Source organism: Melanerpes formicivorus, unplaced genomic scaffold, assembly GCF_026170545.1.
Source record: "Melanerpes formicivorus ecotype bairdi unplaced genomic scaffold, bMelFor1.0.p_v2 SCAF_125, whole genome shotgun sequence".
NCBI classification, from domain to species: domain Eukaryota; kingdom Metazoa; phylum Chordata; class Aves; order Piciformes; family Picidae; genus Melanerpes; species Melanerpes formicivorus.
Genome location: NW_027142477.1, coordinates 502,801 through 530,781, shown reverse-complemented (window position 1 = coordinate 530,781; position 27,981 = coordinate 502,801). Strand labels below are relative to the sequence as shown.

General features: G+C 53.7%; 1 protein-coding gene across 1 annotated transcript in view; it reads right to left on the bottom strand.

Moving 5' to 3' along the window:
- The window catches only part of ENPP1 (ectonucleotide pyrophosphatase/phosphodiesterase 1), an 85,533-nt gene that overhangs the window by 12,561 nt on the left and 44,991 nt on the right, over nt 1-27,981 (bottom strand). The window contains exons 8-16 of the mRNA XM_068167922.1: nt 27,617-27,736; nt 25,697-25,806; nt 20,544-20,609; nt 20,196-20,268; nt 15,530-15,638; nt 12,260-12,391; nt 10,502-10,533; nt 8,790-8,917; nt 2,265-2,334 (exon numbers count right to left, since the gene is read on the bottom strand). Of these exons, the coding sequence (XP_068024023.1) occupies nt 2,265-2,334; nt 8,790-8,917; nt 10,502-10,533; nt 12,260-12,391; nt 15,530-15,638; nt 20,196-20,268; nt 20,544-20,609; nt 25,697-25,806; nt 27,617-27,736 (840 nt within the window). The remainder of the gene's footprint in view (nt 1-2,264; nt 2,335-8,789; nt 8,918-10,501; nt 10,534-12,259; nt 12,392-15,529; nt 15,639-20,195; nt 20,269-20,543; nt 20,610-25,696; nt 25,807-27,616; nt 27,737-27,981) is intronic.

Genomic DNA, 27,981 nt, shown 5'->3' with positions numbered 1-27,981 from the left:
CTGCCCTGCTGGCAGGAGGGTTCCAGCAGTGGCTGCTGTGCCTGCTCTGCAGCTCTTCCTTCTGCTCCTTGCACCTGCACTGGCAGGAGCCATGGTGTAAGCATGCAGTGAACCTGAGCCCAGAGTGCAGCCAGCTCACACAGCTTTGCCCTCCTGCTGGCTCTTTTCCTTCTGGTTCAGTTCCCCAACCTCCTTGGGGCTGCAGCCACCCAAAGTTTGCTCCAGCAGAGAGCAGCCTCTGCTGCAGGAGGCAAGGGCAGCAAACCCTGCAGCTGCTGCCCAGAAGCCTGGCCTTGAATTTACCCTGAGATATCCAGCTTGGGTTTGAGTGAGTGAAACAGACTGCACCCCCCTGGAGCAGCCAGACACTGAGTGAGGGATGGGTGCTCTGCACCCTGTAGCACCTCCCTGGGTAAGGTCTGAGAGCTCCTTGCAAGCCCTGCAATGGTCTCACATCTCACAGCTGCCTGGCAAAAAGAGGCTGGAAACTGACTGCTGTTGAGCTGCCATCCTGCAGCTCCTGATACTCAAACCTGCAGGCTAATAATTTCTTCAACAAGCCTAAGTGGAACCAAATGAGGCCTGAGCATGCTGCCAGCTTTCTGTTGCAGGAGGCAATCACAGGGCATGAAATTGGTGTTGCTGTGAGGTGAGCCATCAGAGGATAGATTGCATCTCTGTGAAGATCATTCAGAGATGCTGTGAATGCTGGTGGCACCAAACTGGGAGCAGTGGTGACACCCCTCAGGCTGTGCTGCCATCCTGCCAGACCTGGACAGGCTGAGAGCTGGCTGGGGAGAAATTGAATGAAATCCAACAAGGGCAGGGTGGAGTCTGGCATCTCAGAAAGAACCTCATGGGCCAGGACAGGTTGGGGACTGAGCTGTTGGAGAGCAGTGCAGAGGAGAGGGACCTGAGGGTCCTGGTGGACAGAAGGGTGCCCCTGAGCCAGCAATGTGCCCTGGTGACCCAGAAGGCCAAGGGCCTCCTGGGGTGGATTAGAAGGGCTGTGGTCAGTAGGTCAGAGAGGGCCTCCTGCCCCTCTGCTCTGCCCTGCTGAGGCCACATCTGGAATATAGTGTCCAGTTCTGGGTCCCTCAGCTCAAGAAGGACCTCAGGGAACTGCTTGAGAGAGTCCATCCCAGAGGCACAGAGCTGCTGCAGGCAGTGGAACATCTCCTGTGAGGCCAGGCTGAGGGAGCTGGGGCTGGGAGCTGGGAGCAGAGCAGCCTGAGGGCTGCCCTCATGGCTGGGGATAAAGATGTGCAGGGCTAGAGCCAGGCAACCCAGAACACAAAGACTGGACCAGCCTTACAGGTCAGGGCACTGACTGGCTAGGGAACAACTCTGCTTGCCAGAGCCTGGGTGGCACAGTGAACAGGAGGCCAAACATGAGCCAGTGGCATGCCCTGGCAACAAAGAAGTCCAACAGCATCCCAGGCAGCAGGCTGAGGGAAGGGATGATCTCTCTCTCCTCTCCTGCTGGCTACTGCACCTCCAACAGAAGGATGGAATCAATAAACAGCCACTGGAGATTCAGAGGAGTGCCCCCAAGGTGGCTGAGGGTTGAAGGCCTTGGCCTTAGGGCAACAGAGCTTCCTCAGCAGGAAGACACAGACTGCTTCAGGCAGGCCTAAGGGCAGTCCCCAGTAACTACACCACCATCACGGAGGTGGAGCCATGCTCCTTAGCGCTACACAGCAGGAGGCAGAGGCACAAACTGACAGCAGAAAGGTTCTGCATGGCTACAACTAAAGCAATTTCCAGCAGCAGGACAGGCAGGCAGTGGAGCAGGCTGGTCAGAAGCTGTGCAGCTTCTGCCCTCAGCACTTTCGAAGCATTTTCAACCACACAAAGCTTTAAGCACTGTGGTCTGATGCTGCAGCTGACAGCCTTGGGGTGGAGGTGACCTTCCAGTCAGAATTCTTGGGAGCTCTACAATTGCTCTGTTTGAGGATTTGATTAGCTCTCTCTTCCTGCTGCTCATGTCACAACAAAGCAACTTGGCACAACTTCATCCTCTCACCAGCACAGCTCAATTTCTGGGGCAAGGCTGGCTGGGGTTCTGCCCAGCTCCTGCAACAACTGCGCCCCAGCCTGTGCTGGCTACCCTCTAGCACAGCAGCAGCACAGCAGTGCTGCATTTCCTTAACTGCAGATGGAATTGTGACACAGACACTGTTGTAAACAAAAAACCATCTCAGCACCGAGCAAGCACAAGAGGAGGAGCGAAAAGCAAGAGCCAGCAGAAGCTTGCATCTCACCTGCATACTGGGGAGGCGATTGTCTGAGCCATGGAATCCACCTGTGCACCTCTTGACCTCAGCTGCCTTCCTGTGAACCAGGCACAGTTTGTACAGCACATACAGCACCACAGAGCCAGTGAGGGCTGGAAGGGAGCTCAAGACTCAGCCAGCCCCAACCCCCTGCCATGGGCAGGGACACCTCACACCACAGCAGGTTGCTCACAGCCACCTCCAGCCTGGCTGCAAACACCTCCAGGCAGGAGGCTTCCACCACCTCCCTGGGCAGCCTGTGCCAGGCTCTCACCACCCTCATGGGCAACAACTTCTTCCTCACAGCCAATCTCAATCTCCCCACTTCTAGTTCTGCTCCATCCCCCCCAGTCCTAGCCCTCCCTGACACCCTCAAAAGTCCCTCCCCAGCTTTCTTGGAGCCCCCTGCAGATCCTGCAAGGCCACAGTTAGGTCTCCCTGGAGCCTTCTCCTCTCCAGCCTGCACAACCCCAACTCCCTCAGTCTGTCCTCACAGCAGAGCAGCTCCAGCCCTCTGCTCCTCCTCCTGGCCCTGCTCTGGACACCTTCCAGCCCCTCCAGATCCTTCCTGGCACAGAGGCTCCAGCACTGGCCCCAGAGCTGCAGCTGTGGTCTGAGCAGAGTGGAGCAGAGGGGCAGAATCCCCTCCCTGGCCCTGCTGGCCACACTTCTCTTGCTGCACATGTTACAAAGGATCTCAGATCAAAGCCATTCAGTGATGCATTGTGTGATTAAATGGTTAAACGTTGCCAGGGGCTTGTCCATAGGGAACAGCAGACTTTAAGCTCTGGAAGAGAGTGTCTTTACAACTGGAATGTTAATTTCTCTGCCACTCTTGTCCTGTCAGGATTCTCAAGAGTCCATCAGAGCCACTTAGAGTCAAGTGAGCTCAGCCTGTGCCAGCAGATCCCTCACAAGGTGATGCAGCTGACCAGCCAACTGTGTGCTCAGCTTCCAGGACTCCCTTTGGAAACTCCTAAAGCATGGCAGGTGTGACACAGGGCACCTGGTGTCCAACACTGGGTCACAAAGCTGCCACCACCTGCAGCACAGAGAGTGTCACAGCTACCAGCTTGGGACTGAGCATCCTCAGGGCACGGACAGCAGAGAAAAGCCTCTGCAACGGCCCTGTGCTGTCACAGTCACTAACAGCAGGCACCAAGAGCTGGCCCTGTGCTGTCACAGTCATAACAGCAGGCAGCAAGAGCTGGCCCTGTGCTGTCACAGTCATAACAGCAGGCACCAAGAGCTGGCCCTGGGCTGTCACAGTCATAACAGCAGGCAGCAAGAGCTGGCCCTGTGCTGTCACAGTCATAACAGCAGGCACCAAGAGCTGGCCCTGTGCTGTCACAGTCATAACAGCAGGCAGCAAGAGCTGCACCGACCTCCGGACCTGCCTGGGATCGAACCCCAGACCTGCCTGGCACCAACTCCCAAAACTGCCTGGCACCGACCCCTGGACCTGCCTGGCACCGACCCCTGCACCTACCTAGCACCAAAGCCTGCACCTACCTAGCACCATAGCCTGGCCTTACCTAGCACCAAAGCCTGCACCTACCTAGCACCAAAGCCTGGCCTTACCCAGCACCAAAGCCTGCACCTACCTAGCACCAAAGCCTGGCCTTACCTAGCACCAAAGCCTGCACCTACCTAGCATCAAACCTGCACCTACCTAGCACCATAGCCTGGCCTTACCTAGCACCAAAGCCTGCACCTACCTAGCACCACAGCCTGGCCTTACCTAGCACCATAGCCTGCACCTACCTAGCACCATAGCCTGGCCTTACCTAGCACCAAAGCCTGCACCTACCTAGCACCAAAGCCTGCACCTACCTAGCACCATAGCCTGGCCTTACCTAGCACCAAAGCCTGCACCTACCTAGCACCAAAGCCTGGCCTTACCTAGCACCAAAGCCTGCACCTACCTAGCACCAAAGCCTGGCCTTACCCAGCACCAAAGCCTGCACCTACCTAGCACCAAAGCCTGGCCTTACCTAGCACCAAAGCCTGCACCTACCTAGCATCAAACCTGCACCTACCTAGCACCACAGCCTGGCCTTACCTAGCACCATAGCCTGCACCTACCTAGCACCATACCCTGGCCTTACCTAGCACCAAAGCCTGCACCTACCTAGCACCATAGCCTGGCCTTACCTAGCACCAAAGCCTGCACCTACCTAGCACCACAGCCTGGCCTTACCTAGCACCAAAGCCTGGCCTTACCTAGCACCAAAGCTTGCACCTACCTAGCACCATAGCCTGGCCTTACCTAGCACTATAGCCTGCACCTACCTAGCACCGTAGCCTGACCTTACCTAGCACCATAGCCTGCACCTACCTACCACCAAAGCCTGGCCTTACCTAGCACCATAGCCTGCACCTACCTACCACCAAAGCCTGGCCTTACCTAGCACCAAAGCCTGCACCTACCTACCACCAAAGCCTGGCCTTACCTAGCACCATAGCCTGCACCTACCTACCACCAAAGCCTGGCCTTACCTAGCACCAAAGCCTGCACCTACCTAGCACCAAAGCCTGGCCTTACCTAGCACCAAAGCCTGCACCTACCTAGCACCATAGCCTGACCTTACCTAGCACCACAGCCTGGCCTTACCTAGCACCAAAGCCTGCACCTACCTAGCACCATAGCCTGACCTTACCTAGCACCATAGCCTGGCCTTACCTAGCACCATAGCCTGCACCTACCTAGCACCATAGCCTGACCTTACCTAGCACCATAGCCTGCACCTACCTAGCACCAAAGCCTGCACCTACCTAGCACCATAGCCTGACCTTACCTAGCACCAAAGCCTGCACCTACCTAGCACCAAAGCCTGCAGCTACCTAGCACCAAAGCCTGCACCTACCTAGCACCACAGCCTGACCTTACCTAGCACCATAGCCTGCACCTACCTAGCACCAAAGCCTGCACCTACCTAGCACCATAGCCTGGCCTTACCTAGCACCATAGCCTGCACCTACCTAGCACCATAGCCTGACCTTACCTAGCACCATAGCCTGCACCTACCTAGCACCAAAGCCTGCACCTACCTAGCACCAAAGCCTGGCCTTACCTAGCACCAAAGCCTGGCCTTACCTAGCACCATAGCCTGCACCTACCTAGCACCAAAGCCTGCACCTACCTAGCACCAAAGCCTGGCCTTACCTAGCACCAAAGCCTGGCCTTACCTAGCACCATAGCCTGCACCTACCTAGCACCATAGCCTGACCTTACCTAGCACCACAGCCTGGCCTTACCTAGCACCATAGCCTGCACCCACCTAGGACCACAGCCTGCACCTACCTAGCACCATAGCCTGACCCTACATAGCACCATAGCCTGGCCTTACCTAGCACCATAGCCTGACCTTACCTACCACCAAAGCCTGCACCAACCTAGCACCATAGCCTGCACCTACCTAGCACCAAAGCCTGGCCTTACCTAGCACCAAAGCCTGCACCTACCTAGCACCATAGCCTGACCTTAACTAGCACCATAGCCTGCACCTACCTAGCACCAAAGCCTGCACCTACCTAGCACCATAGCCTGACCTTACCTAGCACCATAGCCTGCTCCTACCTAGCACCAAAGCCTGCACCTACCTAGCACCAAAGCCTGGCCTTACCTAGCACCAAAGCCTGCACCTACCTAGCACCATAGCCTGCACCTACCTAGCACCAAAGCCTGCACCTACCTAGCACCATAGCCTGCCCTTACCTAGCACCATAGCCTGCACCTACCTAGCACCAAAGCCTGGCCTTACCTAGCACCATAGCCTGCACCTACCTAGCACCAAAGCCTGGCCTTACCTAGCACCAAAGCCTGCACCTACCTAGCACCATAGCCTGACCTTACCTAGCACCATAGCCTGCACCTACCTAGCACCAAAGCCTGGCCTTACCTAGCACCAAAGCCTGCACCTACCTAGCACCAAAGCCTGGCCTTACCTAGCACCAAAGCCTGCACCTACCTAGCACCAAAGCCTGCACCTACCTAGCACCATAGCCTGGCCTTACCTAGCACCATAGCCTGCACCTACCTAGCACCAAAGCCTGCACCTACCTAGCACCATAGCCTGGCCTTACCTAGCACCATAGCCTGCACCTACCTAGCACCAAAGCCTGGCCTTACCTAGCACCAAAGCCTGCACCTACCTAGCACCAAAGCCTGCACCTACCTAGCACCAAAGCCTGGCCTTACCTAGCACCATAGCCTGCACCTACCTAGCACCATAGCCTGGCCTTACCTAGCACCATAGCCTGCACCTACCTAGCACCATAGCCTGACCTTACCTAGCACCATAGCCTGCACCTACCTAGCACCAAAGCCTGCACCTACCTAGCACCAAAGCCTGGCCTTACCTAGCACCAAAGCCTGGCCTTACCTAGCACCATAGCCTGCACCTACCTAGCACCACAGCCTGGCCTTACCTAGCATCAAAGCCTGCACCTACCTAGCACCAAAGCCTGCACCTACCTAGCACCATAGCCTGACCTTACCTAGCACCATAGCCTGCACCTACCTAGCACCAAAGCCTGCACCTACCTAGCACCAAAGCCTGGCCTTACCTAGCACCAAAGCCTGGCCTTACCTAGCACCATAGCCTGCACCTACCTAGCACCATAGCCTGACCTTACCTAGCACCACAGCCTGGCCTTACCTAGCACCATAGCCTGCACCCACCTAGGACCACAGCCTGCACCTACCTAGCACCATAGCCTGACCCTACATAGCACCATAGCCTGGCCTTACCTAGCACCACAGCCTGGCCTTACCTAGCACCATAGCCTGCACCTACCTAGCACCAAAGCCTGCACCTACCTAGCACCAAAGCCTGGCCTTACCTAGCACCAAAGCCTGGCCTTACCTAGCACCATAGCCTGCACCTACCTAGCACCATAGCCTGACCTTACCTAGCACCAAAGCCTGGCCTTACCTAGCACCAAAGCCTGCACCTACCTAGCACCAAAGCCTGGCCTTACCTAGCACCAAAGCCTGCACCTACCTAGCACCATAGCCTGACCTTACCTAGCACCACAGCCTGGCCTTACCTAGCACCAAAGCCTGCACCTACCTAGCACCATAGCCTGACCTTACCTAGCACCATAGCCTGGCCTTACCTAGCACCATAGCCTGCACCTACCTAGCACCATAGCCTGACCTTACCTAGCACCATAGCCTGCACCTACCTAGCACCATAGCCTGACCTTACCTAGCACCATAGCCTGCACCTACCTAGCACCAAAGCCTGCAGCTACCTAGCACCAAAGCCTGCACCTACCTAGCACCATAGCCTGACCTTACCTAGCACCATAGCCTGGCCTTACCTAGCACCATAGCCTGCACCTACCTAGCACCATAGCCTGACCTTACCTAGCACCATAGCCTGCACCTACCTAGCACCACAGCCTGACCTTACCTAGCACCATAGCCTGCACCTACCTAGCACCAAAGCCTGCACCTACCTAGCACCAAAGCCTGGCCTTACCTAGCACCAAAGCCTGGCCTTACCTAGCACCATAGCCTGCACCTACCTAGCACCATAGCCTGACCTTACCTAGCACCACAGCCTGGCCTTACCTAGCACCATAGCCTGCACCCACCTAGGACCACAGCCTGCACCTACCTAGCACCATAGCCTGACCCTACATAGCACCATAGCCTGGCCTTACCTAGCACCATAGCCTGACCTTACCTAGCACCAAAGCCTGCACCAACCTAGCACCATAGCCTGCACCTACCTAGCACCAAAGCCTGGCCTTACCTAGCACCATAGCCTGCACCTACCTAGCACCAAAGCCTGCACCATAGCCTGACCTTACCTAGCACCATAGCCTGCTCCTACCTAGCACCAAAGCCTGCACCTACCTAGCACCAAAGCCTGGCCTTACCTAGCACCAAAGCCTGCACCTACCTAGCACCATAGCCTGCACCTACCTAGCACCAAAGCCTGCACCTACCTAGCACCATAGCCTGCCCTTACCTAGCACCATAGCCTGCACCTACCTAGCACCAAAGCCTGGCCTTACCTAGCACCATAGCCTGCACCTACCTAGCACCAAAGCCTGGCCTTACCTAGCACCAAAGCCTGCACCTACCTAGCACCATAGCCTGACCTTACCTAGCACCATAGCCTGCACCTACCTAGCACCAAAGCCTGGCCTTACCTAGCACCAAAGCCTGCACCTACCTAGCACCAAAGCCTGGCCTTACCTAGCACCAAAGCCTGCACCTACCTAGCACCAAAGCCTGCACCTACCTAGCACCATAGCCTGGCCTTACCTAGCACCATAGCCTGCACCTACCTAGCACCAAAGCCTGCACCTACCTAGCACCATAGCCTGGCCTTACCTAGCACCATAGCCTGCACCTACCTAGCACCAAAGCCTGGCCTTACCTAGCACCAAAGCCTGCACCTACCTAGCACCAAAGCCTGCACCTACCTAGCACCAAAGCCTGGCCTTACCTAGCACCATAGCCTGCACCTACCTAGCACCACAGCCTGGCCTTACCTAGCAAGCTGCCACTTGGAGTCCAGGTAGAAGTGCAAGGGCTCAATGCGGTCATTGTAGGAGTAGTGGAACCTCTTGGGCAGCAGCTGCTTCATGTAGGCTTTGAAGGGCTGCTTTGGGTCTCTGCACTGCAGTGGGGAGAGTGGAAGAGGAAAGGCACATCTCAGACTGCTGCTGGTCTCCTCTCTAGTCAAGCCATCATTTGCAAAGGGGCTGCAGTAACTTCCACCAAGGACAGAGGGAATGTGGTCTGGAGTCACACAGGCTGGGACACAAACATCCAGAGCTACTGAACACCAAATCCTCCCTGGGTTTGCTTTCCATAGGTATTAGAATACTTCTTTGTCATGGCATAATTGACCTTATCTTTACTTGCAATTGTACAGAAGCAAAGAGCACTGCCCAGAACTAATAGAGAAGTGCTCTGAGACACAGATTCAGAGACCCAGAGAGTGCACTGGGTTGGAAGGGATACTCAAAGGTCATCTAGTCCAACTACCCTGGACCCAGCCAGACAAAGAACCCCTCTGACAGTGGGATGCCTGAGCAGTGATGCCATCTGTGCACTCAGCACAGCTCTCACTGACAGCACTGACTGCACAGATTGTGGTGCAGGGAGGAGAATGGAGGCCAGGTACAAAGCAGACAAACAATCACAGAATTGTTGAGGCTGGAACAGAGCTCTGAGCTCATCCAGCCCAGCCTGTGACCCAAGACCACCACCCTGACCAGACCATGACACTGAGTGCCACATCCAGTCTTGCCTTAAACACCTCCAGGGACAGGGACTCCACCACCTCCCTGGGCAGCACATCCCAGGGTCTGATTGCCCTTTCCATGAGGAATTGCTTCCTAACATCCAACCTAACCCTCCCTTGGCACAGCTTCAGGCCATGACCTCTTGTCCTGTCACAAGTTGCCTGGGAGCAACTTCCCTTCAGGTAGTTATAGACTGTGATAAGATCCCCCCTGAGTCTCCTCTCCTCCAGGCTGAACACCCCCAGCTCCCTCAGCCTCTCCTTATCAGACTCTCCCTCCAGTTCCTTCCCCAGGCTGGTTGCTCTCCTCTAACAACAACAAACCCCAACATCCTCTCTCAAAGCAGTTCAAAAAGGCATGAGGAAGATCTTATGCTTGCCCAGGAAATGGAGCTGAGCTTTCCACTGCCCTTGTCCCCAGGCAGTACAATGCAGGTACACAGGTTCAGCAGCTTGAAGAGCAAGGTGATAGAGTTAGTGAAATGAGCACAAACCCCTGGCTAGGACAAGAGGCAATGGATGTAAGCTGCAGCACAGGAGGTTCCACCTCAACATGAGGAGGAACTTCTTCCCTGTGAGGGTCCCAGGGCCCTGGAGCAGGCTGCCCAGAGAGGTTGTGGAGTCTCCTTCTCTGGTGCCTTCCCAGCCCTGCCTGGATGCATTCTGTGCTCTTGCTCTGGCAGCCAGGGTGGACTCAAAGATTTCCCTTCCAACTCCTGTGATCTGTGATGCTGCTAATGCACAACCACAGACAGCCAGGTTACACCTTCCTCAGCTCTGACCTTCCCTCCTCCCATCTGGAGCTGCTTTTGTTGCTGTTGACTGCACAGCCCAAGGAAAAGCACTGGCTCAAAGTCCAGAGCTGTGTGACTGTCCCAGTGAAGAGCTGCCACTCCACACCACCTCTGCATGTCAGTAGGAATGAAGGTGAAGAGCAGATAAGGTGACACTTACTGTGAGGTTCCTGACAATGCCTTCATAATTAACTGGAAGAATCACATGTAAGAATTAGTCACCTAAGTCAAAGAGAAACAATGTCACATGAAAGTCCTCCCAACACAGCAAGTAGCCAGCTGAGTTTCAAACACATCCTAGACATAAGGAGCTGTTTTTCCAGGATTAAAGCCACAAGGAGCAAAACAATTCAGCTGTGCTTTTAAGAAATTGGAGCTCACAGCCTCCCCTCCCCTTGCTCGCTTCTTTACAGCTTCAGAGTTTAGCTCCAGTTCCAAAAATAACCCAGGAAGTCAAGTTTTCACACCAGAGGCAACTAGATGCTGCATTCTTCCTGCTTCCTAATATACTTCTAAGGACAAAGAAACAAAGACAACTCTCAGGACAGCAGCTCTGCCTGGCAAGGCTCCTCAGAAAGAGAGCCAAGTGCAAGCTGGCTAAGCTTCAGCTGCTGAGACTGAAGCCAAAAGGAACCATGACCTCACTGGCTTTGCCATTCTGCAGGAGCCAGGCTGGTTGCTCTGCACTGTCCCAAGGCTCAGACCCAGTGCCTGACTCAAGGGCAAAAGTGCTGCCCTGGCCATGGGAGCATTCCTGGTTCCTACATGGGTGCAGGCAGTGTGCAAAGGCAGCTGTGCTGCTCCATGGAGACAGGCAGCAGTCGCTCTGCTGCTCCTCCTCCTCAGCTTCGTTCTCTCCAGGGAGGACCTGGAGCTGCATTTGTCTCCCACCCTCCCCAAGGAAACATTTAAAACAGCTTAGAATAGCATCAAGCAATGAGGTAAACAGGACTTAGAGTCACTGGGGCTGAGGCTTGTGAGTTTTGAAGGGCAGAGAAAACAATAAGCTAGACAGAAAAAAACCCAACTACGAAACATAAAGGAAACTTCTACACTCAGCATTGCAAAGTAGCCAAAATTGCAGGCCCTAAATATGCCTCTGAAATGAGTCTGCACACTCCAAGGTTAACATCTGTGAGCAGTAATTTCCCCTCAGGTTTGCTCTCTCCTGTATCTTTGCAGTTCACTGCTGTCAGGCAATTTTGGGAAACACCTTGTAACCCTCATGCAATAACAGCCAAAGGATGGCACCAACCTCTCAGGTAGAAATAGACCAAAGTTATGAGCTGGTCAGCCAAGAAATGAGGGGAGACATGAGAAGGGAAACTCTTTGGTGTGTCCTGAGCACCAAAGATGTGATTCAAAGGAAGACCACTGGCAAGGCAAGAGCATTTGCAGCTGGGCACTCTGAGGCAGCCTGCCAAAGCAGTCTGTGGGACTGACAGACACCTGCAGACCTGGCAAGGCAAATGGCCTTTAAAAGCAAGGGTGCACTCCCCAGCACTTCCTCATCACAGAACCATGGAATGGTTTGGGTTGGAAGGGAGCTCCACAGCTCATCCAGCCCAGCCCCCTGCACTCAGCTGGGACATCCTCCACCAGATCAGGCTGCCCAGAGCCCTGTTGAGCTTCACCTTGTACTCCCCTGGGATGGAGCCTAAATCACCTCCCTGGGCAACCTGTTGCAGTGTTCCAGCAGCCTCCTGGTGCAGAACTTGTTCCTCATCTGCTCTTCTCTCATTTCAAACCATTGCCCCTCACCCTCAGGCCTCTGCACACAGTCCCCCTGCAGCACCCAGGTTGTCCCTAAATGACCTCCACCCAGGTTTGCCAACGGATTCTGTGGTTCCTAAGTTTGCATTCAGAAAGCACAAAGCCACAGAACTGAGTAACAAAAATTAGTTTAGCAATTACATACAAGAGAAATACTCATCTGGAACATTATTAGGCCTCAGGCGAGCTGCAGGCCCAGGCACCACTATGAAGTCTTCCACATCATCCAGGTAGCTCTCCAGATAGGCTGTTCTCCTGCAGCTCCCTGCCTCCATCCCTGCCAAGCAAACACATTGGATTTTAAGGTGGGAATGCCAGTGTAAAGTAGCCTCGAGGAGGAGATGTGGAACTTAAGGGCTAGAAGCCAGGTGTGTAATTTCTCAGGGCTTTTTATCAGCAGCCTCAAGATGTGTGGTCCAAGGAGACCACAAATGGAGAAACAAAACATTCCACAGATCCAGACAACAGCCACCTCCTCAGCTGAGAGAGACTCCAACTGAGTGAAGAGATCTACTTCCTCTCTGAAGGGAAAGAATCTTCTGAGGCTAAGAAGAGTCGTGATGGAGTGGCCCCCAAAACAAGAAGGATTTGGACCTGCTGGAGCACATCAAGAGGAGGCCACAAGGATGATCAGAGGGGTGCAGAACATCCCTGTGGAGACAGGCTGGGAGAGCTGGGGCTGCTCAGCCTGGAGAAGAGAAGGCTCCAGGGAGACCTCAGAGCAGCCTTCAGGTACGTGAAGGAGAGCTGCAGGCAAGCTGGGGATCAGAAGGGGCTGAGGGGATAGGATGAGAGGCAATGGTTTGAAACTGGAGCAGGGCAGAGTTAGGTTGGACATCAGGAGGAAGTTCTGCACAGGGAGGCTGGGGAGACACTGGCACAGGCTGCCCAGGGAGGGGGTGGAGGCTCCATCCCTGGAGACATTCGAGCTCAGCCTGGATGTGTCCCTGGGCAGCCTGCTCTGGCTGGAGATGTCCCTGTGACTGCAGGGGCTTGGACAAGATGACCTCCGAGGGTCCCTTTCAACTCAGTTCAAACTGTGGGTCTGTGATGCTGTGCAGTTTGGATCTGGAGCTGCTGGGGGGTTAGGAGGCACACAGAGATGATTCAGGGCATCTTTGTCTAGTGGCGTTCAAGATCACACTCAATGTGTCCCTGGGCAGCCTGCTCTAGGTGGAGATGTCCCTGCTGCCTGCAGGGGCTTGGACAAGATGCCCTGGGAGGGTCTCTGCCAACCCAATGCAATCTGTGACTATCTACCCAGCAGTGTTCAGCCACATCTCTACAGAAATAGCCAACAAACAGAGCAGCTATGGACTGACCTTCCTCCCACTGCTCCTTCCTTATCAGCTTCCAGAAGTCAGAGGCTCTGAGCTGCTTCCTGCACTTGAACTCCCACTTTTTGGTAACTCCTGACAGGTTTAGGCTCCATTCATTTGTCAATACACTTTAAACCTGTCTGCTGTTTGGCTAAGGACAGAGTTCTGCAATGCAGCTCTGTGTTGCAGGCAAGTGTGCTTATGGAATCATAGAATCATTAAGGTTGGAAAAGCCCTTTAAAAGACCATCCAGCCCAGCCAGCAACCCAACCCCACCATGGACACCAAACCATCTCCCCAGGTGCCATGGTCACACCTTGCTGGAACACCTCCAGGGATGAGGACTCCACCACCTCCCTGGGCAGCCTGTGCCTGTCTCTGACCACTCCTGCAGCAAGGATATCTTATCTCATCTCCAACCTCACCCTTCCCTGGCACAATTCCAGGCCAGTTCCTCCCCTTCTATCACCTGAGAGAAGAGACCAATCCCCACATGGTTCCAACCTCACAGAGTCACAGTATCACCAAGGTTGGAAGAGACCTCAAAGCTCATCAAGTCTAACCTGTCACCACAGACCTCATGACTAAACCATGGCACCAAGTGCCACATCCAGTCCCCTCTGGAACACCTCCAGGGATGGGGACTCCACCACCTCCCTGGGCAGCACATCCCAATGGCTAACAACTCTCTCTGGGAAGAACTTTCTCCTCACCTCCAGCCTAAACCTCCCCTGGCACAGCTTGAGACTGTGTCCTCTTGTTCTGCTGCTGGCTGCCTGGCAGAAGAGACCAACCCCCACCTGGCTACAACCTCCCTGCAGGGAGTTGCAGAGAGCAAGAAGGTCTCCCCTGAGCCTCCTCTTCTCCAGGCTAAGCAACCCCAGCTCCCTCAGCCTCTCCTCACAGGGCTGTGCTCCAGACCCCTCCCCAGCCTCCTTGCCCTTCTCTGGACACCTTCAAGTCTCTCAATGTCCTTCTTGACCTGAGGAGCCCAGAACTGGACACAGGACTCAAGGGGTGGCCTAAGCAGTGCTGAGCACAGGGCACAAGGACTTTCAGGGAGCTGTAGAGAACAATGAGGTCTTCCCTCAGCCTCCTCTTCTCTAGACTAACCTCCCCTAGTTCCTTCAGCCACTCCCCATACAATGCCCTCCAAACCCCTCCCCAGCTTCTATTTAATTTGTCAGGAAAAGAATGAGGAAAAAAAACATCCCATGGTAAAAGAGATCAGAGATCACAGACATAATTTCAGCACTACTGAAAAGCTATCACAGAAATAAAGCAAAGTTTGATATTCAGAACTGAGAGCTGAAGGGAAGCCCTGGCTTCTAGTTTCACTGCTTCAGCTATCTGCAGAGCATTGCTGTGCAGGGGGGCTGCAGGAACAAAGCCAACCTTGTTTGTACAGCCCACCCTTTTTATTCTGTTCCTCAGCTGCTAGAGATCACAGGAACAAAATATGAAATCTGTGTGAGGAGGAGAGGCTGAGAGCCCTGGGGCTGTTGAGCCTGGAGAAGAGAAGGCTGAGAGGGATCTGATCAATGTCTATCAATAGCTGAGGGGTGGGGGGCAGGCAGGGGCCAGGCTCTGGGCAGTGGTGTCCTGGGAGAGGACAAGAGGCAATGGACACAAACTGGAACCCAGGAGGTTCCACCTGAACCTGAGGAGAAACTTCTTTGGTGTGAGGCTGCTGAGCCCTGGAGCAGGCTGCCCAGAGAGGTTGTGGAGTCTACTGCTCTGGAGCCTTTCCAGCCCCACCTGGATGTGTTCTGTGTGCCCTGCCCTGGGTGATGCTGCTTCAGCAGGAGGGGTTGGTCTTGATCTCCAGAAGTGCCTTCCATCCCCTACCATTCTGTGTTTCCAGGATTATTTAATCCCTCCCTACATTACCCACTTCTTTGTTCCCACTCCCCCCACAGAGCTGTCTGATTCTCACCTACACTGATTATCTCTTCCTCTATCTTGATAACATAAGATGCAGCCTCTGGCTATCACTGCTGCATTTTCCTTGCCAGAGACATGCAGGTACCAACCCAGAAGGTTACTTTCTAAGAACAGCCCTTCAAAACTCTGCTAGTTTCTACAATCCAGCTCACCATGGTCTGATATCAAGATGATGTTGAGGCATTTATGGAGGTTCAGCTGCTTGAGGCCATCCATCAGCATCCCTACAATGCTGTCCACTCTCTGTAGTGCCAAAATGACCTGCAGGACAGAACCAGGAGTGCAAAGTGTTAACCAAAGCAATTCAAAACCAGAAGTCACTGAATACATTTAAACTGTAGCACTGTGTGCTAAGAAAACACAAGGAGCTGCACTTACAGAATCATAGAATCAATAAGGTTAGAAAAGACCTCAGAGATCATCAAGTCCAAGCTGTCACCCACCCCCTCCTGACAACTAAACCATGGCACCAAGTGCCACATCCAATCCCCTCTGCAACACCTCCAGGGATGGGGACTCCACCACCTCCCTGGGCAGCACATCCCAATGGCTAACAACTCTCTCTGGGAAGAACTTTCTCCTCCCCTCCAGCCTGAACCTCCCCTGGCACAGCTTGAGACTGTCTCCTCTTGTTCTGCTGCTGGCTGCCTGGCAGAAGAGACCAACCCCCACCTGGCTACAACCTCCCTGCAGGGAGTTGCAGAGAGCAAGAAGGTCTCCCCTGAGCCTCCTCTTCCCCAGGCTAAGCAACCCCAGCTCCCTCAGCCTCTCCTCACAGGGCTGTGCTCCAGACCCCTCCCCAGCCTCCTTGCCCTTCTCTGCACACCTTCAAGTCTCTCAATGTCCTTCTTGACCTGAGGAGCCCAGAACTGGACACAGGACTCAAGGGGTGGCCTGAGCAGTGCTGAGCACAGGGCACAAGGACTTCCCTGCTCCTGCTGGCCACACTCTTCCTGATGCAGGCCAGGATGCCCTTGGCCTTCTTGGCCCCCTGGGCACACTGCTGGCTCCTGTTCAGCTGCTGTCCACCAGTACCCCCAGGTCCCTCTCTGCCTGGCTGCTCTCAGCCACTCTGACCCCAGCCTATAACTCTGCCTGGGGTTGCTGTGGCCAATGTGCAGCCCCTGGCACTTGGACTTGTTGAATGTCATCCTGTTGGCCTCTGCCCATCTGTCCAGCCTGGCAAGGTCCCTCTGCAGAGCTGTCCTACCCTCCAGCAGATCAACTCCTGCCCCCAGCTTGCTGTCATCTGCACATTTGCTGATGAGTGACTCAATCCCCTCCTCCAGATCATCAGTTAAAGAGGCTGGGGCCCAGAACTGATCCCTGGGGGACACCACTTGCAGCAAGAACAAACCCAGCAGAACAAACCCCACAGCAAACAAACACCACAACAAACCCCAAACTAACTAAAAACAGCAACAAAAACCCAAAGCGAACAAAACCCACCAAAAAAACCCAAACCAAACCCACAAACCACCCCCAAGAAGACCCAAAACAACAAAAAACCCCAAAACATTAAGAAAAAAATGCAAATCAAAAACCAACCAAAACAACCAACCCAACCTAACCAACCCAACCAACCAAAACAACCAACCCAACCAACCAACCAGCCCAAACAAACCAACCCAACCAATGCAACGCAAGCAACCCAACCAAGCCAACCAACCCACCCAACCAACCCAACCAACCCAACCAACCAACCAGCCCAAACAAACCAACCCAACCTAACCAAACTAACTAACCCAACCAACCAGCCCAAACAAACCAACCCAACCAACACACCCAACCAACCCAACCAAACCAAAACAACCAACCCAACCTAACCAAACTAACCAATTCAACCAACCCAACCAACCAACCCAACCAAACCAAAACAACCAACCCACCCAACCCAACCCAACCAACCCAACCAACCCAACCTAACCAAACTAACCAATCCAACCAACCCAACCAACCCACCCATCCAAACCAAAACAACCAAACCAAACCAACCAACCCACCCAACCAAACCAACCCAACCAACCCAACCAACCCAATCTAACCAAACTAACCAACCTAACCAACCCACCCAACCTAACCAACCCATCCAACCCAACCAACCCAACCAAACCAACCCAACCAACCCAACCTAACCAAACTAACCAATCCAACCAAACCAAAACAACCAACCCAACCAACCTAACCTAACCAAACTAACCAATCCAACCAACCCAACGAACCCACCCAACCAAACCAACCCACCCAACCCAAAACAACCAACCCACCCAACCCAACCCAACCAACCCAACCTAACCAAACTAACCAATCCAACCAACCCAACCAACCCACCCAACCAAACCAACCCAACCAACCCAACCAACCCAATCTAACCAAACTAACCAACCCAACCAACCCACCCAACCTAACCAACCCATCCAACCAAACCAAACCAACACACCCAACCAACCCAACCCAACCTAACCAAACTAACCAATCCAACCAAACCAACCAACCCAACCAACCCAACCCAACCTAACCAAACTAACCAATCCAACCAAATCAAAACAACCAACCCAACCAACCCAACCTAACCAAACTAACCAATCCAACCAACCCAACCAACCCACCCAACCAAACCAACCCACCCAACCCAAAACAACCAACCCAACCAAACCAACCCAACCAACCAACCCAAACAAACCAAACAAACCAACCCAACCAACCCACCCAACCAACCCACCCAAGCAACCCAACCAACCCAACCAACCCAACCACAACCTGAGTACTTGGCCCACTGCAGGAAAAACCTCTGCTCTTGCTGTTTCTATAGAACACAACTTTCTGGCCCCTGCTTGTGGCTTTGGGGTTTTGTTGCCCTCTCCCAACACAAGCAACATAAAGAATTGGTGGGACTAGATAAAAACCACACAGAAGCCATCCCCAAAGAGACTGCATCCCCAGACAGGCTTCAAGCCCAAACAGGATTCACCTCCAAACAGGCTCCAACCCTAAACGGGCTTCACACCCAAACAGGCTCCACTCCCAAACAGGCTTCACCCCTAAAGAGACTTCACCCCCAAACAGGCTCCACCCTCAAACAGGCTTCACCTCCAAACAGGCTTCATGCCCAAACAGGCTTCAACCCTGAACAGGCTTCACCCCTAAAGAGGCTTCACCCCCAAAGAGACTTCAACCCTAAACAGGCTTCACCTCCAAACAGGTTCCACCCCCCAACAGGTTTCACCCCCAAAGAGACTTCACCCCCAAACAGGCTTCACCCCTAAAGAGGCTTCACCCCTAAAGAGACTTCACCCCCAAACAGGTTCCACCCCCCAACAGGCTTCACCCCCAAAGAGACTTCAACCCTAAACAGGCTTCACCCCCAAACAGGCTCCACCCCTAAAGAGGCTTCACCCCCAAACAGGTTCCACCCCCCAACAGGCTTCACCCCCAAACAGGTTTCACCCCCAAAGAGACTTCACCCCCAAACAGGCTTCACCCCCAAACAGGTTCCACCCCCCAACAGGCTTCACCCCCAAACAGGTTTCACCCCCAAAGAGACTTCACCCCCAAACAGGCTTCACCCCCAAACAGGTTTCACCCCCAAAGAGACTTCAACCCTAAACAGACTTCACCCCCAAACAGGCTCCATCCCCAAACAGGCTCCACCCCCAAAGAGACTTCAACCCTAAACAGGCTCCACCCCCAAAGAGGCCTCAACCCTAAATAGGTTTCACCCCCAAAGAGGCTTCAACCCTGAACAGGCTTCATGCCCGAACAGGCTCCACCCCTAAAGAGGCTTCACCCCCAAACAGGTTTCATCCCCAAAGAGACTTCACCCCCAAACAGGCTTCACCCCCAAACAGGTTTCACCCCCAAAGAGACTTCACCCCCAAACAGGTTTCACCCCCAAAGAGACTTCAACCCTAAACAGACTTCACCCCCAAACAGGCTTCACCCCCAAACAGGTTTCACCCCCAAAGAGACTTCACCCCCAAACAGGCTTCACCCCCAAACAGGTTTCACCCCCAAAGAGACTTCACCCCCAAACAGGCTTCACCCCCAAACAGGTTTCACCCCCAAAGAGACTTCAACCCTAAACAGACTTCACCCCCAAACAGGCTCCATCCCCAAACAGGCTCCACCCCCAAAGAGACTTCAACCCTAAACAGGCTTCACCCCCAAACAGGTTTCACCCCCAAAGAGACTTCACCCCCAAACAGGTTTCACCCCCAAAGAGACTTCAACCCTAAACAGACTTCACCCCCAAACAGGCTTCACCCCCAAACAGGTTTCACCCCCAAAGAGACTTCACCCCCAAACAGGCTTCACCCCCAAACAGGTTTCACCCCCAAAGAGACTTCACCCCCAAACAGGTTTCACCCCCAAAGAGACTTCAACCCTAAACAGACTTCACCCCCAAACAGGCTCCATCCCCAAACAGGCTTCACCCCCAAACAGGCTCCACCCCCAAAGAGACTTCAACCCTAAACAGGCTTCACCCCCAAAGAGGCCTCAACCCTAAATAGGTTTCACCCCCAAAGAGGCTTCAACCCTGAACAGGCTTCACGCCCGAACAGGCTCCACCCCCGAAGAGGCTTCAGCCATTCTTGAGTTATTGAAATAAAGCAAATAAGACCCAGAGTTGCTAACCAAGCTTTGTGTCAATGTCAGCTGGGCTGGGCTGCCTGCTGACGTTTCTTTCTCAGTCAGCACACTGAGCATGGGCTTGGTTAATGTAACAGGAATTAAGGAGGTTTAGGGTCAGAGCAAAGCTTCACATCAAAGACCACATCAAAAATGAAGAAAGCACAACTAGAAACACAAACTACTTACCCCACTGCTTATTGGTCCGAACTGATGGCCTGAGGAATCTGGTTCTTCTAAATACAGAGTGTAAAAGTGTGGTCTACATCAAACAGTACCAAAAATGTCACGTTTTACATACAGGGAGAGAGAGTCTGAAGAGATCACATTTCAGCAGTGGCTATCAAGTGTTGGAGGAAGGACACATCACAGAACAACACAACCCAAATCCATAACACTCACTGGGCTGGCACGCAATAATATTTGCCCCTTGTTGCAGTAATGGCAAGGGTGCTGCCTACAGCAGCGCTCACAGGCACAAAGGAGGTGGCTGCCACACCACTGAAGAGCAGCTCACAGCTGCAGCTGTGCTCCTACCTTTCCTCCTCAGGCAGCTGCAGCCAGCGCAGGACGGTCACCACTCTTTCTTCAAAGGGGATGGAGCTGCAGCAGAGCAAGACAAGGTCAGCCTGCACTGGGGCTCCTCATTGCAGCACCATTCTTACCCTGAAAGGCTGCACTGGATGATGCTTGAGGTCCCTTCCAACCTGGAATTCCATCAGTCTGTGAAAACAGCATCCTTCGGCAGCTGAACACTCACAGAGTGGCTCAGGTTGGAAGGAACCACACAGCTCATCTGCTCCAGCCTCCCTCCCAGGGGCAGGACACCTCCCAGCTAGGGACATGGTACGAACCCACTGTGCTTTAGCAGGGAACATGCAACCCAGCTGGATGCCCTGAGGAGCTGTGGAGCAGAGTGCAGGCTGAGCTGTGCTGACTGCCTCTGGCCCTGCAGGAGTTCATGGCCTGGTCTAAAGCTCTACTGAATGATGCCCACACTGCACAGCTCCTGTGCCTCACACACAGCTGCAGGGTGCAAAAGCACAGGCAGGGCTGCATTCCTGGGGGGCTGCCAACAAGGCTGGGGGGGGGCTGGGGTCTGTCCACTGCTTTGTTTTGCTTGCTTGGTTTGATGTTACATGGGTTCAGTTTGCTTGGTTGCTTAGGTGTGAGGTTGGTTTGGAGTTGGGTTGGTTGGGTTGGTTTAGCATTAGGTAGTTTTGGTTTGGTTGGCTGGGTTGGTTTAGTATTGGTTTGGCTGGTTAGGTTGGTTTAGTATTGGATTGTTTTAGTCTGCTTGGTTGGATTGGTTTGGTTGGTTGGGTTGGTTTAGTATTGGTTTGGCTGGTTAGGTTGGTTTAGTATTGGATTGTTTTAGTTTGCTTGGTTGGATTGGTTTGGTTGGTTGGGTTGGTTTAGTATTGGGTTTGGTTTCCTTGGTTGGATTGGTTTGGTTTGGTTTGTTGGGTTGGTTTGCTTGGTTGGGTTGGTTTAGTATTGGCTTGTTTTGGTTTGTTTGGTTGGGATGGGTTGGTTGGTTTAGTATTGACTTGGTTTGGTTTGGTTTGGTTGGTAGGGATGGGTTGGTTGGTTTAGTATTGGCTTGGTTTGGTTTGGTTGGTAGGGATGGGTTGGTTGGTTTAGTATTGACTTGGTTTGGTTTGGTTGGTAGGGATGGGTTGGTTGGTTTAGTATTGGCTTGGGTTGGTTGGTTGAGTATTAGCTTGGGTTGGTTGATTGGGATGGGTTGGTTGATTTAATATTAGCTTGGTTTGGTTTGGTTGGTTAGGATGGGTTGGTTGGTTTAGTGTTGGCTTGGTTTGGTTGGGATGGGTTGGTTGGTTTAGTATTGGCTTGGCTTGGTTTGGTTGTTTGGGATGGTTTGGTTGGTTTAGTATTGGCTTGGTTTGGTTGTTTGGGATGGGTTGGTTGGTTTAATATTGGCTTGGTTTGGCTTGGTTTGGTTGGTTGGGATGGGTTGGGTGGTTTAGTATTGACTTGGTTTGGTTTGGTTGGTAGGGATGGGTTGGTTGGTTTAGTATTGACTTGGTTTGGTTTGGTTGGTAGGGATGGGTTGGTTGGTTTAGTATTGGCTTGGTTTGGTTTGGTTGGTAGGGATGGGTTGGTTGGTTTAGTATTGACTTGGTTTGGTTTGGTTGGTAGGGATGGGTTGGTTGGTTTAGTATTGGCTTGGGTTGGTTGGTTGAGTATTAGCTTGGGTTGGTTGATTGGGATGGGTTGGTTGATTTAATATTAGCTTGGTTTGGTTTGGTTGGTTAGGATGGGTTGGTTGGTTTAGTGTTGGCTTGGTTTGGTTGGGATGGGTTGGTTGGTTTAGTATTGGCTTGGCTTGGTTTGGTTGTTTGGGATGGTTTGGTTGGTTTAGTATTGGCTTGGTTTGGTTGTTTGGGATGGGTTGGTTGGTTTAATATTGGCTTGGCTTGGTTTGGTTTGGTTGGTTGGGATGGGTTGGGTGGTTTAATATTGGCTTGGTTGGGATGGGTTGGGTGGTCTAGCATTGGCTTGTTTTGGTTTGGTTGTTGTTTTGTTCTGGTTGGTTTGGGGGCTTGTCTGGGTGTTTTTTTGCTCTTGTTGGTTTAATTTTGGTGCCGTTTTGGGGGCCAGAGGTTGGTTGGTTTGGTTTTGCTTGGGGTTTTGCTTGTTTGCATTGCTGGGGGTTGGGCTTCTCCATTCTGTTGGGGGGTTGGGGTTTGGCCGGTTGGATTTTGGGGTTTTTCTTGGTTTGTTGCTCTTAATGCTTTGTGTTTTGATGTCCTGGGGGACAGGAGGTGGTTGTGGTTTGGGATTTTTGGTTGTAGCTGGGGGTTTTATTTGTGGGGGTTTTATCCCCCAGGGGTTTGGTTTGGCTGTCTGGTTGGTTGGGTTGGTTGTCTGGTTGGTTGGGTTGGGTTGGTTGTCTGGTTGGTTTGGGTTGGCTGTCTGATTGGTTTGGGTTGGCTGTCTGGTTGGTTGGGTTGGGTTGGCTGTCTGGTTGGTTGGGTTGGCTGTCTGGTTGGTTGGGTTGGGTTGGTTGTCTGGTTGGTTTGGGTTGGCTGTCTGGTTGGTTGGGTTGGGTTGGCTGTCTGGTTGGTTGGGTTGGCTGTCTGGTTGGTTGGGTTGGGTTGGCTGTCTGGTTGGTTGGTTGGGTTGGCTGTCTGGTTGGTTGGGTTGGGTTGGCTGTCTGGTTGGTTGGTTGGGTTGGCTGTCTGGTTGGTTGGGTTGGGTTGGCTGTCTGGTTGGTTGGTTGGGTTGGCTGTCTGGTTGGTTTGGGTTGGCTGTCTTGTTGGTTGGTTTGGGTTGGCTGTCTGGTTGGTTGGGTTGGCTGTCTGGTTAGGTTGGGTTGGCTGTCTTGTTGGTTGGTTTGGGTTGGCTGTCTGGTTGGTTGGGTTGGCTGTCTGGTTAGGTTGGGTTGGCTGTCTGGTTGGTTGGTTTGGCTGTCTGGTTGGTTGGGTTGGGTTGGTTGGTTGGTTTGGGTTGGTTGTCTGGTTGGTTTGGGTTGGCTGTCTGGTTGGTTGGGTTGGGTTGGTTGGTTGGTTTGGGTTGGTTGTCTGGTTGGTTTGGGTTGGCTGTCTCGTTGGTTGGTTTGGGTTGCCTGTCTGGGTGGGTTGGGTTGGCTGTCTGATTGGTTTGGGTTGGTTGTCTGGTTGGGTTGGGTTGGCTGTCTGGTTGGTTGGGTTGGGTTGGTTGGTTGGTTTGGGTTGGTTGTCTGGTTGGTTTGGGTTGGCTGTCTCGTTGGTTGGTTTGGGTTGCCTGTCTGGGTGGGTTGGGTTGGCTGTCTGATTGGTTTGGGTTGGTTGTCTGGTTGGGTTGGGTTGGCTGTCTGGTTGGTTGGGTTGGGTTGGCTGTCTGGTTGGTTTGGGTTGGCTGTCTGGTTGGTTTGGGTTGGCTGTCTGGTTGGTTGGGTTGGGTTGGTTGTCTGGCTGGTTTGGGTTGGCTGTCTGGTTGGTTTGGGTTGGCTGTCTGGTTGGTTGGGTTGGGTTGGTTGTCTGGTTGGTTGGGTTGGGTTGGCTGTCTGGTTTGGGTTGGCTGTCTGGTTGGTTGGGTTGGGTTGGCTGTCTGGTTGGGTTGGGTTGGTTGTCTGGTTGGGTTGGGTTGGCTGTCTGGTTGGTTGGTTGGGTTGGCTGTCTGGTTGGTTTGGGTTGGCTGTCTGGTCGGTAGGTTTGGGTTGGCTGTCTGAATGGTTTGGGTTGCCTGTCTGATTGGTTTGGGTTGGCTGTCTGGTTGGTTTGGGTTGGCTGTCTGGTTGGTTGGGTTGGTGTTTGCTGGGGATGTTTGGCTGGTTGGTTGTTGTGTGGTTTTTGTTTGGTAGTTTTTGTCTGGGTTCTGTTTTTGTTGTTGTTGTTGTGGTTCTTTCAAATGTTTAAAGAGAGCATGAGTCCTGCTGTACTCAGAGCAAAATGGCACCAAGCAGATGCTCTGAGCCAGTGGAGCAGCCCCACAGGAGGCATGTTGATCTGCACCAAGGGGAGGCACCCACAGAGCCATCACACTGCTAACCAACACAGGTTCAGGTGACAAGGTAGAAGCTCCTAGAGCCCAAACAAGGCACAGGAAGTGTGTCAGGAATGGGATTTGCTATGCTGTGTGAAGGCTGTGGGGAGACAAAGTGACTCTAGGAAGACAGAAAGGAAAAGCCTGAGCTGAGATTATTAAATGGAACAAAGATCTCTGCAGAATCTTCATGCTGCAGGGCACCACGGCAGTGAGGAGCCAGCCCTGCCTGAAACACAACTGCCTCAGCAGGCAGCATTCTAAAGCTGCCATTGAAGTCATTTCCCATTGGAAGCCTTTGCCACAGGCCCCAGGAAAAGTGCAGCTGTCATGGGCAGAGTCATGCAAAGACCTGAGCCAGGCACTGCAGGAGAGGTGTGGGCTGGATGACGCTGAACACACCCACAGGCAAGCACTGAAGCTTCAGAGCCAGCTGCTCTCACAGATCAACCTTCCACATCTTTCCTGGCTCCATCCTCCCCACACTGCCCTGCACATCTTTACCCCCAGCCATGAGGGCAGCCCTCAGGCTCCTCTGCTCCAAGCCCCAAGCCCCAGCTGCCTCAGCCTGGCCTCACAGGAGATGTTCCACTGCCTGCAGCAGCTCTGTGCCTCTGGGCTGGATTCTCTCAAGCAGTTCATAGTTTCATAGTTTCATTCAGGGTTGGAAGGGACCACAAGGATCATCTAGTTCCAACCCCCCTGCCATGGGCAGGGACACCCTACACTAGATCAGGCTGGCCACAGCCTCATCCAGCCTGCTCTTAAACACCCCCAGGGACGGGGCCTCCCTGAGGTCCTTCTTGAGCTGAGTGCCCCAGAACTGGACACAATACTCCAGCTGTGGCCTCAGCAGGGCAGAGCAGAGGGGGAGGAGACCCTCTCTGACCTACTGACCACAGCCCTTCTAATCCACCCCAGGATGTTTGTTGAGGGATGACAAAATGACTGCATAAAGAATCCCCACTCTACAGAAAGAGTTCATCTGGTCTCCTCTCTGCTCCATGCTGTCTCAAGCTGCTTAGGAAAGCAGGAAGGGAAAACAGTTCTGCATCCACAGAGTACCTTGGGTGGGAACAGACCCCCAGCCTTCGAGCCAGCACTGCAAGGCCAGCACTGTGCCATGTCCCTCAGCAGCACCAGTGGCTGGCACATGCCCAGTGCAGCAGTGGGCAGCCCAGGGCAGAGCGCTGGCATACCTGTTGTAGATCTCGTAGCGGCTGGGGAAGCTGCCGTTGACGGCGACGTCCGAGCCCGGCCAGAAGAAGGTGGCTGCCCGCAGCCCCTGGTACATAGCAGTGAGCCAGATCTGCAGGGGAGAGCCAGCACCCTCAGCACTGCAGCTGACTGCCAGCTGCCAGGTCACCTCCACCCAGGCAGCTCTGCACCCTCCTGCCAGTGCAAACACTGTTGACTGCTGCACTTTGGACACTGAGAGAATCACAGCATGGGTTGGGTTGGAAGGGACCCCAAAGATCATCCAGTGCCAGCCCCCTGCCATGGGCAGGGACACCTCCCACCAGCACAGCTTGCTCAAGGCCTCATCCAGCCTGGCCTTGAACACCTCCAGGGAGGAGGCAGCCACAGCCTCCCTGGGCAGCCTGTGCCAGAGTCTCACCACCCTCACTGCCAAGAATTTCTTCCTCTATCTAACCTACACTAACCAAAGCCATTGTTCCTCATCCTGACACCCCCAGCCCTTGTGCAGAGTCCCTCCCCAGCTCTCCTGGAGCCCTTCAGGTACTGGAAGGCTGCTCTGAGGTCTCTCTGGAGCCTTCTCTTCTCCAGGCTGAACAGCCCCAACTCTCTCAGCCTGCCCCACAGGGGAGGTTCTGCAGCCTCTGATCATCTTCAGAGCCTTCTCTGGACCCTGTCCAGCAGCTCCAGCTCCTTCTTGTGCTGGGGACCCCAAAACCTGATGAAGCACTCTAGCTTGGGGCTGAGCAGAGCAGAGCAGAGGGGCAGAATCCCCTCCCTGTGCTGCTGCTCTCCCTGCTCTGGCTGCAGCTCAGCACACAGCTGGCTCTGGGCTGCCAGGGACCACTGATGGCTCCTGGGGAGTTAGTTTGTCACCAACTCACCCCCCCCAAGGCCTTCTTTGCCAGGCTGCTTCAAATCCACTCCTCAGCCACTCTGGATTTGTGCTTGGGATTGCCCTCACCCAGCTGCAGGACCTTGCACTTGGCCTTGTTGAACTTCATGAGGTTGGCTTGGGCCAACCTCTCCAGCCTGAGTCCTTGGGGATGGATCCCTTTCCTCCAGCTTGTCAACCAGGCCACACAGCTTGGTGTCATCTGCAGACTTGCTGAGGGTCCCTCAGTCCCACTGCCCACAGAGATGCTGAGGAGCACTGGTCCCAGTACCCACCCCTGAGGGAAGTCACTTGTCACATCGAGCTGCTGACCACAACTCTGAGTGCAGCCATTCAGCCTCATCCACCCCTCAGGTCTGTGTCCTCCCAGCTCAGACACCAGGATGCCCTGCAGGACAGTGTCAGCTGTGTTCCATCAGCTGCTCTCCCCTTGCCCACCGCTGCTGGGACCCCAGCAGAACACTCTGCTCTTTCCTCACATAAATCCCCAAACCAAACCCCAGGAGCCCCAGATCTTGCTCCTGTCCACACAGCTGCACAGTCACACCTGTCCCCTTCCCACTCTGCAGGCTGTAGCCACCCAAGCTTCCCCCTGCCACCCCGTGGTGATGGCTGTCTCCTGCCTGCTGAACGATGGCACCAAGACATTGCCTGCCCCAGACAGCCTCTGCAGCCCCTGCACCACCTGGGGCTGGCAGTAAACCTTTCCTGCTGCTCAGCACTAACACCAACTGTCAGCTTCCTCAGAGCAGTTAAGTGCAACCCAACCTCAGCCCAGCAGCTGTTATCTCTATTACTAATTTGAAGCCAGCTTCCTGCTCAGGGGATCTGCCAGTGAGTGCAATAAGAGCTGCTGCTCTTGTTTTGATTGTTTGCAGCTCTCCTATGGGAGTTCCTCATCAGATTGAGTAATGCTTCTTGGCAGGCTCAGAGGTACCCTCTGTACTCTTTCAACATCCCTACAGACGCAAGAGCTATTAGGTAAGAGCAGGCTGCTGCAGGCTCCCAGCACTGCATCCATACTTACAGGCTGTCCTTGGTACCACTGAGGGTTGAACTTCTCTTCACTCCTAAGGGTGAAAGATGCATTCCTTTTGGGGTCATACATCTTGTTATCAATGATACCATGAGATTCAGGATACAGCCCCTGCAATTGAGAACACACCTTGCAGCACTGGTACAAAGAGGAAGAGGCTTCTGGCTACACAAGCAGAAGGCCACTAGACAAAGATGCTCTGAACCATCTCTGTGTGCCTCCTAACCCCCCAGCAGCTCCAGATCCAAACTGCACAGCATCACAGACCCACAGTTTGAACTGAGTTGAAAGGGACCCTCGGAGGTCATCTTGTCCAGCCCCCTGCAGGCAGCAGGGACATCTCCAGCCAGAGCAGG